Source organism: Talpa occidentalis, unplaced genomic scaffold, assembly GCF_014898055.3.
Source record: "Talpa occidentalis isolate TD23 unplaced genomic scaffold, MPIMG_talOcc4v2.1 talOcc4.16, whole genome shotgun sequence".
In the NCBI taxonomy this organism is placed as follows: Eukaryota; Metazoa; Chordata; class Mammalia; order Eulipotyphla; family Talpidae; genus Talpa; species Talpa occidentalis.
In genome coordinates this window covers 40,288,285-40,307,123 of record NW_023601653.1, presented here as the reverse complement: position 1 = coordinate 40,307,123, position 18,839 = coordinate 40,288,285, and the positions used below count along the sequence as shown (strand labels likewise).

Below are 18,839 nucleotides of genomic sequence, written 5' to 3'. Positions count from 1 at the left end.
GACAAAACTGTAAATTCACAATATAACCTTTAGGAGGAAAAGTCAGTCATAGGATTCAGGGCAGTTAAAAAGGTATTCATACCCCTGGTCCCCATGTTTCAACTTTGGAGTTCACAGCAGCAGTGGGAGAAGAAATGGGTACACCCCACACATGAGCATCTTTAATCTGGGGGAGAGAAGGGGTACGCCCATACCTGATCCTCTCTAATCACCACAAACTGGACAGTTTTTCCTTTGATATGCCAGTCTCAGAGGAGGTGTTTACAAATATTTGTTGAAAAAATCAAAGTTGACATGGTAAACTTTCAATCACAAACATTTTATGAAACCTATAAAATGGTTATCACAAAAAGTTAAGGACATTGGGGGCCTCCCTGGTGGTGCAGTGGTAAAAGACAGAGCTATCAAGCTACTGCCAGACACTACAGCAAGAGTTCGATCCCCTGCCAGTCAAGATAACCCACATGGCGCAGCAGACCTCTCCTGTCTCGCCTCCTGCTCCCCCCAGCAGTGTATTTCAGTACATTTGCCTGCTCTACTACCCACTGTCTCTGGTGAATTCTCTCACACAACCCACCTCCCCACCCCCCGCTTCTCTGGCTTATACCCTAGTTCTTATATGCATAAATAAACAATTCTTTAAAAAAAAAATAAAAAAGTTAAGGACACTGATTAAGGTACTACTAAATGTCTGGAGCTGCAATAAAACCTGGGAATAAAATGAATGGAAAAGGCTGAGCAAGGTGGCCCCTGGGCACTGTCAGATCAGAGAGTTCAGAAACAATCCTAACGATCAATAAATGTGATGACAGAGACCTGCCTAAATGCATATCAGTCTTAGGAGATGACCTTAGACTTTAATCGGCTATTTTCAAATTATAAACAATTTAGCAATGCTGATCATGGATAATTTCCTGGAACAGAAGGAACTAAAAGTAACAGATTAAACAGAATCCATGATAATAGGTCAGTGTATATATCACCTGCAATAGGAGGGTTAGTAAAAGATGGAAAGGTCTGTATTTTAATTTGAGTCAGAAATTGTGGTCAAAATGGTGCAGTGAGCCAAAGGCTGAAGCATCTTCACTCTATTTTGTTTAACAAGGAATTAAGTTCTTGTAAATTTGAGAAAGATTTCTATTGAAGTGTTCAGACATTGACAGAATGAAGCTTTGAAAACTAATCAAATGAAAAACTGGATGGCAGGCACTATAGTTCAATGAGGAAGCTAGGAAATGGGTACAGGTAATTAGTTAGGATGGGGGTGGGGGTGTGGGGAAGGGACAAGCCCAGGTGCCCTAAGCCCATTTATCAAACTGATTGAGTAACAGTGGGTCATGGTCAGGGTGCCCCAACCCAATAAAAATCAAACGTTCAGAACATCAACACACTAAAACAATGTCAAAGCAACCGACCATAGCTCATTTTTGGAAAGCAGGCCAAGTAACCTTGGAGACTCCCTAGGCCTCAATCAATCAATGAGAAACACAACACAGAAACAATGACCAGCAGAAACTGGGCCCCCAAAACTTCACCCACTATACCCATATGAATACCTGTTTCTCGCCCCCTCAATGGCTAACCACTAGGGACCCCTCTCTGCTCAGAGAACTTTTCTGTCCTTATCTGTCAATAAATCTCTTGCTGTTCTTTCCTATGTAAGACAAAAACCAAGAGCCCCCTGGGGTCTGGGAGCCAGATGCACAGTCATCAGCACTGGGTGGCTGCAGGGTTTCTTCTCTAGCCCGCTCAGTGGGGCTCCTGATGTGCTGGCACTGAAGGAGATGTAGGTCTGTTTCCTCCTCCTGCACAACACCGATTTCCGGTGGTTCTATAGGGAGTGATCAACTATTTATTGTTTGAGGACTTTATCTAAAACGATGTTGATTATAGGATAATGATGCTCTAAGGATAAAATCACCTAATGAATACCAGGCTGTAGCACAGAGGCTGGCACATAGTAAGTGCTAAAAAAAAATGTTAGTATGTAGAACAGTGAAAATCTGTCAGCATCTTTGTCCCTACAGTTAAGGTGCAACTGGGAACATGGTATTAGAAAAATATGGTGATTGCTTAATTAAAAGATTTATAAAATTATGAATTTTATTTAATCATCTACACACACACACACAATCAAGCTGGATGCAGATACCTAAGTGTCTGATATATAAATATGTAAAAAATCTCTTCGGGGGGCCTCCCTGGTGTTGCAAGGATTTAAATCTCAGCATTATGATGCTCTCTGTGGCCACTGCAGCACAAGTTCAGTCCCTGGGAGCTGACCCACATGGTGCAGCAGACCTCTCCTGTCTTGCCTGCCACTCCCCTCAGCCGTGGATTTCAGTAGATCCACCTGTTCTGCTCCCTACTCTGTCTTTGGTGAATCCTCTCACCCCCTGAACCCCTGGCCTACACCCCAGTTTTTGTATGCATAAATAAATAAAAAAAAATCTTTAAAAAAATCTCTTCCGGGAATAACTCGAGAAACATTTTGGCAAAACATGACGCTGCCATTGTAGTAGCTATGACTAGCACTTACAGTGCATTTCAAGCCTGCTTACTTAAAAAAAAAAAAAAAAAAAAACCAAATAACTTGATGGGACTTATTATTGAAAACCACAGTTATATTAAATAAGATTTAAGAAAAAATACTATGATCCAGGGAAGGAAGAAGTCAAAAATCCTGGGATGAAAGGTTTCTTAGCATTTAGAAAGAGGCTGGCAATGCCTCATCAGTCAGTGACCTGCAGGATGAATGCTACTTTAAGGTCTCTGGGGATGGCTGGACAATGAGCCTGTGGTGGAGAAAGAATTTTTCCGCCTACCCTGTTAGGTTCTTCCTTTGGGGGGACCTGTGATTAAAATAACAAAATTAAAATAACAAAAACTGATTAGCACAGAAAAGATAATTTATTCAGCTATGAGCTCACTAAGAAAGTGCCTTAAAAGAATGACCAGAATTTATATGCCCTACTAAAAGGGAAGGTGGGGAGAGAAGACACAGAGAAAACAAGGACTTTTAGGGAAAACAGGGGAGGGAAGTCCTTCTGGAAGGGAGCTGTGGTGGTGGAATTCTTTTGGAAGTCTCTATCTTTAGGCGTATGAGGTGGGGTGGGTGTTTTAGACCAAGTCTTCTTTTTTTCCTGCATGTTGATTCTCAAATATCTTTCATTCAAAGTAATTTTTATGCCATAGTAGTATAGTCTGAATCCCTTTATGAATATCAAGATAAATAAGATGGTAAGAGAATAAGCAATCCTAGTAGAAACATCCAACATGCAAATTCTAAAGAATGTCACTTCATATTGATAAACTTTCACAATCTTCAACCACAGTAAGACCATCCTTAAATGTGTTAGAAACTAAAGTGTGTGAAAAATAAAACTTTTGCTGGAAGTAACTTGGATCTTTATTTTTAAGCATACTTTATCTCCTAACTTTATCAGTTTTCCTTTACTTGGGGAGTAGACAAGGAAAAACAAGTGAAAAATACATCCATGGAAATGCCCAACTGATAATGAGACCATGGTTATCTGCTAGGTTTAAAAAAATGCTTCCTAAGGATAACACAAAACTACAGCAAGTATCTCCTGTACAAATATTTTTAATTACCTCTAATTTCTTCCCACAAGGTCCATTAACCAGTGCAGCCACACCACTGTCAGATACCTACGCAGAGGGGAAAAGCAAGAGGGCACTGAGTAGAGATGACAGGAGTCAAATTTTCTAACACTTCTTTGTCAAATATATAGTTCGACATTCAGCAAACTTGCTTTGCCCACACACACCTCCCATCCTCACTTAAAAGAACTGAGGGGAACTGCCAGGTTTTATGCAGTCATTCACCCCCAGAGCAGGCAGTGCCCCACAGTTTTGGAGGTGATGAGAGAGCGGTCAGGAAATGCTCCTGTGAACAGTCTCTGGGTTTCAGGTCTAGGATTCACTTACCTGAGTCCCTGAAAAGTTAACGTACTGCAGAAGTGGGCAGTTTTCTCCTAGTGCTCGTAAGGACACATCAGTTATCCGGAGGCAGCTGCCTATATTGATTAACTTTAGCAGCCGGCAACTGTGGGCAAAAGCAAGGACTCCCTCATCAGTAAGGTTGGTGCATCTTTTCAAAGAAACTTCCTGCAGGTATGAACAAGATGAAGCCACAGCTTTTAATCCTGGGGGGAAACAACAACACATCAGTGTGTGCATAGGACGTGCATGTGCACAGCAAGCACCTGGCTTTGCTTGCTTCAGCGTCCCCAGACTGACACGCCGCCTGGGTACTACTAGCCTTTCTCAAAGCAATTCACCTGGAAAGATATTTGTCTGTCATGATTCAACACTCTTGAATGTGTTCAGGAATTGTCTACAGAGCCTGCAATATAGTCCTCAGAATATCTTCAATTAATGGCAAGCTTCTACTGTTTACAAGAAGATGAGCATTTTTAGAAAACAGCCAAAAGGCAGAATTGATGCAGTTACAAATGACTGGTCTCTTAGACAGGCACTAACAAGTTTGTCTTTCCCCTATTTCCTGACAGGTTTGTCTTCTTTATGACCAGTCTCTCAGATAAACATTAACAAGTTTGTCTTTCCCCTATTTCTTGCAATTTCCCCCTTGTTTGACAGGTTTGTCTTTCGGACAGGACGGGTCTCTCTGATGAGCATTAACAAGTCCTCCTGCATTCCAAGGAAGAGGGAGTTAAACATCAGCTATTGAAGAAAAGCAAGCTGGCGCCGACCTATCTCCGTGCTGACCCCTTCCCCCTCCCCTTTGCAGACCCTTGCTCATCTCCCTCTCTTTCCCCCTTGTATAAATACCCCTGCACCCTGTCAAAGAGCAGGACAGTGGTCTTTCAGACATGAGTCTACCGCCCTCCTCATTTGTCGACAAATTAAACCACTTTCCTTTTCCTCAAACTCTTTCCTTTTTTTGGCTGAGGGAAAACTGAGGCCGGTGTTCTGTGACAGAACCATGCTGAGCAATTAACAGATCACCCTTCTTGTTCAAACAAAAGTTTTCAGGTAATAAAGTTAATTTTTGTGTCAACTTTGAAAGGAAATCAACAGTTAAATTACCCAAATGGTTTTTTAAAATTAATTATTTTATTTTTTAAACAATATTTGCTTCCCCCCCACCCACTCAGATTGAGTCCCCATAGAATTTCCTTCTCCAAGGCACCCGTGCACCATCACCACAGTCCCCTGTGCTCCTCCCTCCCTCCCTCTGATCCCTCTCCCTCCTCCTCCCCTGCAGGATGTCTCTGATTTATAACTGTCTTTTATTTACTTTGTTGTGTTTTGTACTGTAATTATTATTATTTTTTACACTGATGTCTTATTTGGTTCCCCTATATTCCTGTTATAAGTGAAACCATCCAATATTTTTCTTTTTCCTTCTGGCTTATTTCACTGAGCATAATTCCTTCTAGCCCCATCCACGTTGCTGTGAATGGCATGAGTTTATCTTTTTTGATTGCTGAATAATATTCTATCGTGTATATAAAGGAACTCTCCTACATTGCTGGTGGGAGTGCAAATTGGTCCAACCACTATGGAAAGCTGTCTGGAGGTTCCTCAGTCTACTAAAAATGGAGCTACCATATGACCCAACAATTCCACTACTAGGGATCTACCCAAAGGACACAAAAACATTGATTCAAAAGAACACCTGTACCCCTACATTTATTGCAGCACTATTTACCCAAAAGTTTTTTTTTTTTTTATAGAGGCATGTTATTTATTTATTTGTTTGTTTGTTTTTTGTTTATACATGCACTGGGTACAGTCAGAAGCACGGGAGGGTGAGAGAATTCACCAGAGCCAGAGCGGGGAGCAGAGCAGGCAGAAGGACCGAAGTACACTGCTGAGGGGAGCAGCGGGCGGCAGGAGAGGTCTGCGCGCCATGTGGGACCCTCCTCTGGTGGCCGGGGAGCAGCCGGGGATCGAACCAGTGCCGCAGAGGCTGCGGGCAGCTTCGCAACCCAGCGCTCAACCGCTGCGCCACGGGGGAGGCCCTATTTACCCAAAAGTTTTAAGTAATCATTGTCATGGCCAGTCTGAGGAATCATACCTGAGCCCAGCTGAGCTGGGAAGTGCACACAGGAGAGCGGCACCAAACAACGAGCCTCACGAATAGACAGCTGCAGAGCTGCCAGCCCTTTACTTACAGACAAACTTACAGCAGAGTTAAGGTACATCTTCATGGGGGCCTCCGTGGTGGCCTAGGGTTGAGTGTCAGTGCTGTCACCTCTATGGCCCGAGTTCAATCCCCGGCCAAGGAACTGGCCCACATGGTGCAGCAGACCTCTTCTGTCTCACCCTCTCCTCTCCTCAGCAGTGGATTTCAGTAGATCCACCTGTTCTGCTTTCCACTCTGTCTCTGGGGAATCCTCCCCCCAACACCTTTGGCCCACACCCCAGTTCTTCTATGCAAAAATAAATAAATATATCTTTAGGAAAAAAGATCTCTTCATGGGAAAAATAAACAAAATGGTATTTTCACACATTTACCAATAGTGAATTGGTAAAAATTCACTATAATGAAAAAAAAGACCATTTTTTTCTGTCATTTTTACTGTTTTCCATAGCTTAAGAAAAAATTTTCATTTTATTAATCAGTGACTAGCATGAAAGTTCTTTTCAGTGAATCACTATTAGCGTAAACATTGAAAAACTCACGCTACTGCATTTTTAAGAATATCCTAACTTGCCAAGATGATTGTAAAGTATAATCAAGCACCCATAAAATTGCTGAGAAACCTAAGTAGTCAAATAAATCCCTCTTTCTTATAGTGAAGAAAAAGGTAAAAATCGAGTAAAAGGAAAAAATGGTCTATATTTTAAAAAGTGGTAAAAATCTGTTCATTCATGTAATAGTGACATTGCAAAATGCAGTCTGCTTGGTGATAAAAGTCTCTGCCTCGTGAACTGATGACAGAGAGCTTGGTAGGCTTGATCTGATGATAACTGGCCTTTCTGCTACAAAAGTACATCAAAAAGTCTTCACAAGGGCCTCCCTGGTGGTGCAGGGGTTAAAGTCTCAGCACTATCAAGCTGTCACCAGCCATTGTGGAATGATTTTGATTCCCAGCCAGGGAGCTGGCCCACATGGCACAGCAGACCTCACCTGTCTCACTCCCCTGTGCCCCTTAGCAGCGTATTTCAGTGGATCTGCCTGTTCTCCCCTCTTTGTCTCTGGTGAATCTTCTCACCACATCCCCACCACCCCAGCATCTCTGGCCTATATCCCAGTTCTTATATGCACAAATAAATAAAAATATTTTTTTTAAAGTCTTCACAAAGCATGAACTGGTGATTTGATGTTCCACTGTACCAGGCAAAATATTTAAAACAGACTATCCTTATCACAGTAGGAATACTTTTATTGGTATAGTTTCTATTCCTTTGATAGCTTCATATTCCCTTTTGACACATTTTCCCCTCCATTGCTTAAAAATTATACAAAATGGTGAAGTGAAATTTCCCAATTTATTTGATGTTAAGAAACATACCTTCCAAAGTGATGGAGATTCTGTTTTTATCAAGGGAACTTAGATTTAACCGCCTCAATTTCCTGCAGTTACACACATGCAGGAGGGCAGCGTCTGAAATCTCACAGTTCTCCACATTCAGGGTTTGGGCTTCGGGATGCAAAATCTGTAAAAATGACATGATTTTAAAATGTTAGTTTCTTCTATAAGTGTGCCTTTCTATATTCAGAGAAATAATAAAGAAAAACAATGGCGATGGACAATAGAGCAAAGGTAACAAAAACCTATCTGTGTGGAGAGCTACTGAAGACTGCGCCCCCTGGAGGCGCAGCTTCTAGTGGCCTGTGGCCTCTGAGACATAGCAGTGCTGAGCCCTGGTGCAGGGGGACACCGCACCGCCAGGCCTTCTGCCCGGCAAAGCCAAGGTTCTGGCCTCCACTGCTGGGGGACCTGACAGGGTGCAGATTCTAGATTGCGCCTCTATGCTCAGCAGCAGTGAGTCTGTGACCCCTTCTACACAAGAGCTGACGGTGCGATCACTGCTTTATCCACAACATTTACCTCCTTCCTTCTTACTTTTGGGACAGTACAAACCAACCCAGCACTCAGTGTTTATTTAAGCACCTCAAATTTTGCAGATCAATTTCAAAGCATTCTGAGCTCTCCTCCATTTTTCTTTTCCTTTATTTTTTGAGAAAGCAAAATGGATTTACTTTTCTGACTATAAAAATGTTATTATTTTGCAAAAACATTCTCACACCACAAAAAAATTATGATAAATAACTGAGGTCTTATCAGGAAGGGTATTGAGTATGTTATATATATCATTTACTATTTTCTCTCTTTCTCTCTCGCTCACACACACACACACACACACACACACACACACACACTGCCACTTTATAAATGAGGGAACTGAGACACCCAGAGTTTAAGTAGCCAACAAAATAATACATACTCAAAAGGAGCAGCAGTCAGACTGGGCCACAGGTCTTCCTAATTCCAAGGCCATGCTTTTCACAACTATCATTAAAATTACCCTTTGTACCAACATCCAGAGACAAACAAAATATTAGTGTTTTGGGGCTTTAAGAAAGGCTCTGAGGAGAAATGGCATCAGATCATATATGCTATCAGACAAGGACTTTTTATCAAGGTAATTGATCATGGCTGCATACTATTCCACCACATGCACATATCAACATTCATTCAACACACCCTTCCAGGGTGAACAATTCAATTGGCCATTTCGGCTGATGTGGGGACAACTGGATGTAGTTATGAGGAACATTTACTCTGGAGTGGACTGAGTTTAACACCTTTGAGTGTGATCAGGTTCCTTTCTTTTTGTGCCTCATTGTCCTCAGTGTTAAAACAGTTTAACATTCTGTAAGAAATAACGGTGCCTCACTTATCATATATGCCAATAGCTGTCATCTATTTTTATTATTGTAAATGAGCAAGTTCATGTGCTTTTCTCATTATTGTTTTATTAAGATTAATACCAAAAGCCACACCTAGTTAAGTGAGGGGACAGAGGTGCTAAGGTCCCCCCAGTTGTGTTAATTGTCCCACAATAAATGTACAAATCACATCACTGCATACCCATCACACTCAGAAAAGCTGGAGAAGGTGCTAGAGGCAAAGCCACTGAGTTGATGGGAAGCAAATTTTTTTAATTTTATTTTTATATTCCCCATACAATTGCAACCCCCTCATTCTGACCCCAATCCCTCCCCTCCCACCCCCCACCCCCCCCAAAAGTGTCTCTGGTTCATAGTTTTTTGTTGATTTTGACTTTCACTTTCTTACAGTTATTCATTTTCCTGGTCCCTTATTTAAGTTTTCTAGATTCCTGCTATGAGTGAGATCCGTATTTTTCTTTTTCTTTCTGGCTTATTTCGCTGAGCATGATCCCTTCCAGCGCTATCCATGTTGCTGCAAGTTGCATGTATTTATCTTTTTTGAATGCTGAGTAATATCCCATGGTATATATGTACCACACCTTCTTGATCCAGTCATCTATTTTTGGGCATTTGGGCTGTTTCCAAAGCTTAGCGATTGTAAATAGTGCTGCGGAAGCAAATTCTTAAGACTTAGGAAGTTAAGTCAAACTGTCCTCTTAAAAGGTGTTTTTTTAACTTAATCTATACTCTCACCAGCAGGGGGCAGATGTGGTGGTTCCCCACACTGGTGCCAGCACTGGCTGTTAACTACTTTTCAGGGCTCTGCCCAACTCAAGACAAACTGAATTTGATAACTAATGACATTATTCTTCTATTTTGGTTTTTCTTATATGTTTGTAGATTCTTTGTTTTGTCAAGATAAAAACCCTACAGAAATTCACACATGTTGCAAGTATTTTTCTTGTTTACTTGACTTTCTTTTATCTTCCTGCCATAAAGAAGTTTATATTTCTATGTCAACAAATTCATCAATCTTCTCCTTCTTGCTTTCTAACAATGGTGTCACGCTTACAAAGGCCATCTCTATCTAGAGCATATAAAAACATTTAGGAAATATTTCAAAGAGTTGTCCAAAGATTTAAACTATCTCGCAAGCAGGACTTCTGTAAAGATGCGGACTTGAGAGAGAGCACCAGAGGAAATCACTCTTCTGAGTTTTTCTAGCCTACTCACTCCCTTAACCGTTTTTATTCAGGTAAAATTAGGTTTAAATGAATGGTAAGGATTTCCATAAAACTTTAAGTCATGGAATTTAAAGTCATGGAAATACAGGCCAATGGGATAGAACGTGGGGCGTCGAGGAAAAGCACCAGTGTATGTGGGGTCACATTTTGTGTGAGCAGTGCCTACTGACGTATAGTGACCAGCAACCAGGACCTGGAGACACCATTCCACCTGCAGCACTAACAGGCACATGTTCAAATGCCAGCAAGTGTGAGGTGCGCAGAGCATGAAAAGGACGCCAGGTACAAGCATGGGGCAGGTGAAGGCACGTGATCCTCGAAGGCATGTACAGCCACATGCTAGCATTCTGGCATCAGAACCTGCTTCCTTCTGACCCACGCTGAGGGTTGGATGTGTGATCAAGTCGGAAGTCAGCAGTTCTTGTCTCTGCAGACAGCAATGGTGGCTGTGAACCAACTCAACAGTTTAGAAAACTGAGGCTCGAAGTCAGGAAGAGTGCAAGACTGTGGGCTTCCTACAGATGAGAGGTCTTTACTATTCCATTGCCTTCAAGAAGAGTCAACTCAAGGCACAGGTGTCTTGAGGAAAGTTAGTGTGGTTTTAGGGAAGGGCGTAAGTACAAATGAGTAGGATGGTAAGATTCAGAAGCATGATTTTTAACTCCTGATCACTCTCCATGAATAAATCAAATCAATTTAGTAGGCCGGGATCAACATGTTTTAAATGAATTAACAGAAAGTACCCCAGGGTGGCACCCAAAGTACTGTCATGCAGAAGTTGTGATGTCCACCAGAGTAGCCACATATCATGTGTTTCTTACCAGTTGTGGCCATTTATTTACTCATGCTGCATTTTATTTTTTTCCAGCTTTACTGAGGTTATCACTGATCACAAACTTCTAGCAAGGGTGCTGGTATGATGACCAGGGAAAAAAATGAAAGATTGGTGTGAGACTTTTTAGAAACAATCACACCTGGACAATTTGGTTATCTGGAGGAAAAAAACTTCAATGTTTCATTGTATCTTTAAATGATTACTAATCCTGCCATACACCATTGCTCCAAAAATATGAACCCGTATCAAAACACAAAAATGAAATACGCTTGCTTTATAGCTGTGTGCGCTCTTACCTCGCTTATATTTGAATCTGTTATCTGTCCCTCTATGCTCATAATTTTAAGCAGCCGATCTTTTATGTTGGGAGGCAAAGGCTTAATCTCTGTGATATATCTGGAAATGTTGTTCACGAAGTACCAAAGGCATCTGAAATACAAACACAATATAAATGTGAAACTGTCTTAATATCCCCCTCCAAAGCTTGCCACTGTGTTAGTACTTAGCCCTTTAGTAAACAGGGTGCACTTTGATATTAATATTTACCCCTAAAGATGGGTACATATCAGCCAGTCTGGGCTCAGCCAAGAACACAAGATGCCCTTCTACACTTTTTCTCCAAACACCTCATTTGTTAAAATGTATTCTAAATGACAAAAAAATTAAGTGTTTTTCCTATAGCAGTCTCTTCAATTCCTAAGACACAGTTATCACTAAGATTTCAGTTGCATACTCCTAAACACTGAACTAGGGCTCACTAATTGAAAAGCTTTGTCTGTAAATCCAGCCAACTTGTTTTTACTATTTTCTTAAAAAATCATGCAGATAATGAAATCACTAGACAAGGAACTGTAATTACAAAGATTCTGTAAATAACACAAACCACAGACATAACAAGCTCCATACCCAGATTGTATATACAACAACCAAGACTATACATGCCACATACTTCCTGTTGGTCTGAAATCCCAACCCCCTAAGAAATTCATACTTTAAACAAACACATCGAGGATTGAATTTCTGTCTACAAAGACTCCCCACATATAAAGAACACTCCATCACTAATAAAGATGATGAAATATTTTAATTTTTTTGGTAGAAATGTCCCTTTTCTTACTGGTTGCCTTTGTCTTTCCCTCTGTTGTCATTTCCTCTTCCATTAGTTTAATTCCTAGCTCTGAGCTCCTGAACATTCTTGATGTTTCTCCGTGCTGCACATGTACACACTCCCACATACACACTCAAAGATTAGCAGTATGATTAGATACTCTTCCACCCCTCTTTCAACATCATGAAAATTCTTCAAGGCATCAACTATAGTTTAAATTCTAACAGCTGTATATTTCACACTGTGTTTTATTTAGCCATTCCCATATGAGCATTATCACCATGTTTCTAGAATATGCTGACACGTAAAACTGTTTTCCAGAAAGTCTGTAACACCAATGTTTCTAGCAGCAGCTCCCTTTCCCCTACGTACCTCCAGCAACAGGTATTGTCGTTCACTTCTTTTAACTTTTCCATTTTTCCTTTATTTCCATTTCTGATCTCATTGTTCATCAATCCAGAAAACCATTTGAATATCTATCCATCTGTTGCCTGTGTCCTTTTAACATGATTATTATAAGCACACATCTCATGGATATGGTATTGATCATAGATTTGTTTAGTTTTCACTTAACAGTGTTTTTAAGATCCACCTACTCTTAAATGTTGGAAGCTCTTCTGAGTGAAAAGTAGATTCTCATCCATGTGTATATTTCTAATACTAGTAAGCCTAATATCTTTTCATGAATTTGTTGGTTATCTAGATAAGCTTTCTTACAAACTATCTACTCATCCTTTGCCCATTTTGCCTTTTTGTAAATAAAGTTTTACCACAATAAAGTTTTGTTGTGGTAACATGGATTTATAACATTACATAATCCATTTTGCTATTTTTTGACTTACGGTTGTACAAGTTTCCTTTTGTGGTCAAATACGTGACTGATTTTGTACATGCTCTATAAATATTTAGAGGCTGTGTATTTGCTACCTGAGATGTAATGCTCTCTCTGTGTGGGTATTATATGCGTCTATCTAAATTCCTCTCTAGTATGTGTGTGCTCACAGGTAAAGTATGTGATTGATAGTATTCTTCTTTGTTCTTATTTTTTCTAAATCCAAAAAATTCCTCATTTATACTTATTTTTCAAATCTAGTTTTCATTTCATCCTACTAATTTTGTTAAACTCCAGCATTGCATGCATAAATTCTCTTTATTAATTTCTATAGGATGAGATACTGTCATCAGACTTTGCATTGCTCCTTTTATCCAGTCCATTCATGCTGTCGTAGCCACTACTCCTATCTAGTTCAAAACATTTCCATCAGTCCAAACTATTCCTCCCTCTCCCCAGGATCTGGCAACTGCCAATCTGCTCTTTAGTATCTTTCTATTTATCCATTTCAGGTATTTCCTAGAAATGAATTCAGTCCATGTAATGTCTTAGAGGTTCATCTATGTAGTATCATGTTGTCAGTACTGTGTTCCATTCATTCATATCACAGAACATTTCATTATCTGTATACTCTATATTTTGCTGATCCATTCCTCAGCTGATGGGCAGTTTAGCTGTTTCTGCCTTTTGGGTAATATAACAGGTACTGCTGTGAAGACTTGTATACATAAATTTGAGTGAGTGGACAGTTTCAATTTTGTTGGGCGTACAGTATACCTTCAGCGAACGGCTGGGTAGTATGGTCAGTCTATGCTTACTTTCCAAGAACTGCCAAATGGGTTTCTCCTTTATTATGTCTTTCTCTAGTGCTCTGAAAACATTATAGTAGCTTCTTTGAAGTCACGGCCAGCCCAAACTCCAGGCCGCTCAAAAGCAGCTTCTTTTGCCTGTTTTCCTCCATGTCTGGTCGCACAGTTTCTTTGCTTGTCTTAGAATTTTCTGTTGAAAACTGGACAGTTTGGACAATAAATGCAGTTACTCTGGATATACTGATGCCCTCCCCACCCCAACTGGAGATGTCTTCCATTTGTTTAGTGACAGGCTGCTGTTTTAGGAAGGCCCGTTTCCCTCACTGTGGGCAACCTCTGATATCCTTTAGTCCCTTAGGGCACAGCCTTGGAGAGAAGCAGTTGTTACCCTGAGGAGACAGGGATTGTATCTCCATGATTATGCTGGAAGCCTCTACTGCTGTCACATCCAGATGTTAGTTTTTTTTTTTTTTTAAAGATTTATTTATTTATGCATACAAGAGCTGGGGTATAGGCCAGAGGTGTGGGGGGTGAGAGGACCCACCAGAGACAGAGTGGAGAAAAGAACAGGCAGATCAATGGAAGTACACTGCTGAGGGGAGCAGAGGGCAAGTCAGAAGAGGTCTGTTGTGGGTTGCTCCCTGGCCAGCCCGGGATTGAACTCCTGCTGCAGAGGTTGCACACAGCTTCATAGGTTGCGTCTTAACCCCTTGCACCACCAGGGAGGCACCCAGCTGTTAGCTTTTACTCATTGCAAATGGGCTGCTCTAATGGTTCAACCCTGTTCCTCAACGCCGTCCAATTCACTTTTCCTCTGCAGCATTAATTTCTGCAGTTGGTTTTGAGTTTGTTCTGACCACAGACTCTTCTTAGATGTCCTTTTCTCTGGGCCTCTCTGGTAAACCTACTGTCCTATGGTTTATTTGTGTTTCCCATGAAGTTACCAGCTTCCCTGTAAATAATGCCAAAATCTCCATTGGTTTTTAGAGTCCTCAGGCTTGAACAAGCCCTAGGTCCCATTCTAAATAGTCAGTTTCTTAGGAGAAAATTTAAAACTCTGTTTGACAGCCTGTCTCTCCCCCTATGAAAAATCTCCACGTCACAATCTCAGAGCTGGGAAGGGGAACATGAGTGCTTTACTCTAAGTGCCCCCCTGCTTCAGGAGCAGGGTGCTGGGTGGTGGGCTCTGGTCTCCCTGACCTGCCTCTTCTCCAAGGGAATCTCCACCCATGGATGAGGTGGATGAGATGAAGGGGCCCGGTACTGTCAGCTCGCCATGGTAAGAGATAGCCTCTGTCCTGTGAGTAGGCTGGGTGAAGCAGCTGTGCGTGACAAACCACACTCAGGTTTGTCACACTCGGGTGGACTCAGGTGGATAAAAGTATCTGAGGAGGAAGAGGGTGTGACAAATGCTGGCACCCTGCCCCTGCTGGGAAGATACTGCTGCTCAAAGAGAACCAGGGAAGAGGCAGCCCCCTTGCAATGGAGGACTGTGGAGGAAGCAGATGTAGTTCGAACACCAGCTCATGACTTACTCAGTTCTAGTACATTGCCTTGAGTGAATCTGTCTCCATTTGCTGTATGTCCTTAGGCCTTCCAGTGGCTGTTCTTGTTTTGTAATTTCAATATTCAGGCTCACTTTACCTCAGAGCAGCTTGCACTGCCATCTTGTGCCTCATGAATCTGATCAGTCTCTTGACCCACTTAACAAACATCTGCATCTCACTGATAAGAAATATTGATTCCTGGGCCTCCCCTGGTGGCGCAGCGGTTGAGCGTTGGGCTGTGAAGCTGCCCGCAGCCTCTGCAGCGCCGGTTCGATCCCTGGCTGCTGGCAAGGGTCCCACATGGGGGGTCAGACCTCTCCTGCTGCGCCTGCTGCGCCTGCTGCTCCCCTCAGCAGTGTACTTCGTCAGTCTCCTGTTCTGTCCCCGCCCTGGCTCTGGCGAATTCTCACACCCTCCTGCACTTCTGACTGTACCCAGTGCTTGTATAAATAAATAGATAAATAAATAAATAAATCTATCTTGGGGAGAAAAAAAAAGAAATACTGACTCCTTTTCTTCCAAATATACAATTAGTCTCTTCCAAAACAATTCTTGTAAAGGATGGAGTGTATCTGTGTGTGCCATAAAACTGGCAAGTTGTGTTAAAAATCAAGGAGAGGTGGTGTCCCAATTTCAGGAGGTGGTCATGTTAGGTCTTTCATGCCTGCGAGGTGCTGGCTGCTCTTTATTTGGGCCACTTCTCAGGTGGATCATGTTTGCAGCAAGAAACTCCCAGAGTTGAAGTACTGGTTCCCTCCAAGACAATGACCACGTTTGCTTATTGCTTGCTCTGAAATGGAGGTTCCCCACGCTCAGTGTTGTCTCCTGTCTGGCTCCCACAGCACTTGGGCACCCATGGGAGTCCTGAGTCTCCCCCACAGGGCTGGGGGAGAAGGTAACAGGCATATGTGAAGGTTCATGCTGCTGCTGTGGGGAACCAGGTCCTCCACCTCCAGCTGTAAATCTTGCATCTTCACCAATATCTGAACAGCAGTCTGGACTCTGAATGTGTAAGTAAAATCAAATGCTAGGTCTGACAGTTTGGAAATGAAAATGGGATGCTAGCAGAAGCATAGCTTCATGGAAGAGGAAACACAAAGAACCCGTGAGCCAGCTCTGAAGATACAAGAATGCGCCCTGAGATGTGTTGAGAGTGCTACCAGCCAGGTGGCAGGTGAAGTGGAAGTAAGGGTCCTCCGCTGTCCTCACTGGTGGTAGGGCTTAGTGAATAGAGGTAGGACTGAAACACATCCCCTGAATGGTGTTTTGGTCACTGAACAATCCACATCTCCCACTGCAACGCACAGCAATCCACATCTCCCACTGTGTGGGAGAAGAAAGGGGTGTTGTGACAACCAGGTAACAAACTGCAGGCTCCCCTAGCCAGGCACCATTACTGTTGCTTCTGAGGCCACTGCATCTTGACGCTGAAATAAATGGAATTGGTAGAGAGGATCTTGCCACTTGACAGCTTTGAGTGAACCAAAAACACTGCAAGTTTGATCACAGGCGAGCAGCCTCTTAAAAGTGAATGCAGAGCCTTGCCTAAGTATGCAAGGTCAGCTAACCTTCATGTGGCTCCTGCCACAGTCCATTGCGACCGGTGAGGAGGTGGGGTGCTGGTGTAGGGGTGGCCAAAATTACCAAGGACTGTAGGGGAAGATTCCGTGGTGTCCATTGTGACAAACCCCCAAACCAAGATTAAAATTCAGTAATACACATCAACCCTAACTTTGCCAACAATTAAATGAAATAACTTAGCTTTTTAACTTAGCGTTTAAACATAAAAATCTCTGTATTTGTTTCTACCTAACAATTTCACAGCCCACAAACACTACAATGCTACCTTAATTAGTATAATTTAAATAGGCTGGTATGTCCCTACATTTGATTTTTTGACTATAAACAAGACATTTTAAGTCCACCCAAAAGAAACTGTAGTCACAGTCTCCAAATTTCCCTAAAGCAGACAAAAATGCCTCCCCCTTATGAGTTGCACTGACACTAACACTCAGCTTATTGTCCCATAGTAAGAGTATCCCTAGATCCTACCAGTTAACATAGCCTAATAAAGGCACTGAAAATGCCCACATTAGTTTACTAAAAACTTAAAGCACATGGATTTGGTCTCAGCCTTTCTAGTAACTTTTAACTAAACTGTACCAGTGGGAATGCCCTCTAATTTATAAAAGAAATGATGGCATCCAGCACTCAAAGTAGCTTGCAGCGCTTTGCTTACCCACACCCCCAACCGGAAAAAGCAGTGATCAAAACTGAGTCATAAACAAGTTTGACTAAGCTGTATTAATCTATTAGGGCTAGTAAATTTCGTGCCAATCACTGTAGTCATATTACCCCACATTAATAAAATGATGACATCAGCATTTTAAAGATATCCTCACAATGATAGTAAATTTTAACTGGACTGTAAGTAGGTTACAGCTAAGATAAAGTAGGAAAGTAAATTTAGGTTTTCCACCTGAACCTGGATCCTCCACCTTCCCTGATTGAAGAAATCCTCCCATCCTAAGCTTCTGCCCTTTTCCTGAGAAGCAATACCTGCTCCCTCTGTTATGACGTAGAAGGATGTAGTTTGGGGATCTCGTCCAGGCGTAGATGTACCAGCGAACATGTTGTATCTTCTTTGCTCTCAGAGTGAGGATGACCTCACCCCTCACTGTCCTTGAGCATCCAGGTCCCCAAACACAGGATGGACAGATATTCCCGGTCCCCTCTGTTATTTTTCGGAATTTACAACCGTATGAATTCTCATATTTGTTGCTACATAGATTGTTCTTCCTGTGCTAACCCTTGGTTGCTTTGTTTGCTTTTTTCTTTATGTGCATCATTTGCCATCTTTTAAAAAAAGTAGTATGATGATTTCAAATAGGTCCCTTATAACTAATAACAAGCACAATATAATCACGAATGATTCCGATTACCACCTACAGGGTGTATCAGCAATAACAGAGTAGCCTTTCCTGCCAGTTACCAGTTATGTCCAGTTACTGCTCATCAGAACCGGCTTCTCAGGACATTCTTAAAGTGAATGCACCGGCAGGACACCTGAGCTTAAAAACCATCACGACAGAACCGGGCTGCAGGGACTGAGGTTCCGGTCCCGCCACGGCGTTAGGAGAACCTCTGGGCCGCGGTGGGCGCACCCAGGCCGCAGCAGCCCACGGGCCCCGCCGGCGGTCGCGCATCCTCGCGGCTCAGGCGCCGACGCCACCGCGCCCCCCACCGCGTCCGGGGCCGGCGAGGCGAAGGGGCAGAGGCCGCGGCTCCGGCCCCAGCGGCCAGCACCCTCGTCGGGCGCGGTTCGGAGGCCGGCTGGGCCCGAGGAGCCCCCCGGGCGGCCGCCCTCTCGGGCCCGCGCCCCAGCCGCACGGCTCCCGCGAGAGGGTGAGGGGCCTCGCCGGAGGTCGGAAGGCGGGGCCGGGGCGGGCGGGCGGACTCACATGTCCAGCAGTCGGCTGACCGCCGAGTCCGACATCGCGGCCGCCCGCGGGAGGCTCTTCCGCGGCGCCGGGCCTGTCAGCACCCCCAGAGACCGTCCTCCAACTCCCGGCCC

At 42.9% G+C, this 18,839-nt stretch overlaps 1 protein-coding gene across 1 annotated transcript in view; it reads right to left on the bottom strand.

Annotated features, from left to right (window-relative positions):
• The window catches only part of AMN1 (antagonist of mitotic exit network 1 homolog), a 27,638-nt gene extending 8,799 nt beyond the window's left edge, over nt 1-18,839 (bottom strand). The window contains exons 1-5 of the mRNA XM_037514073.2: nt 18,727-18,839; nt 11,266-11,398; nt 7,506-7,650; nt 3,949-4,166; nt 3,613-3,669 (exon numbers count right to left, since the gene is read on the bottom strand). Coding sequence (XP_037369970.1) covers nt 3,613-3,669; nt 3,949-4,166; nt 7,506-7,650; nt 11,266-11,398; nt 18,727-18,761 — 588 coding nt within the window. The 5' untranslated portion in view covers nt 18,762-18,839. The remainder of the gene's footprint in view (nt 1-3,612; nt 3,670-3,948; nt 4,167-7,505; nt 7,651-11,265; nt 11,399-18,726) is intronic.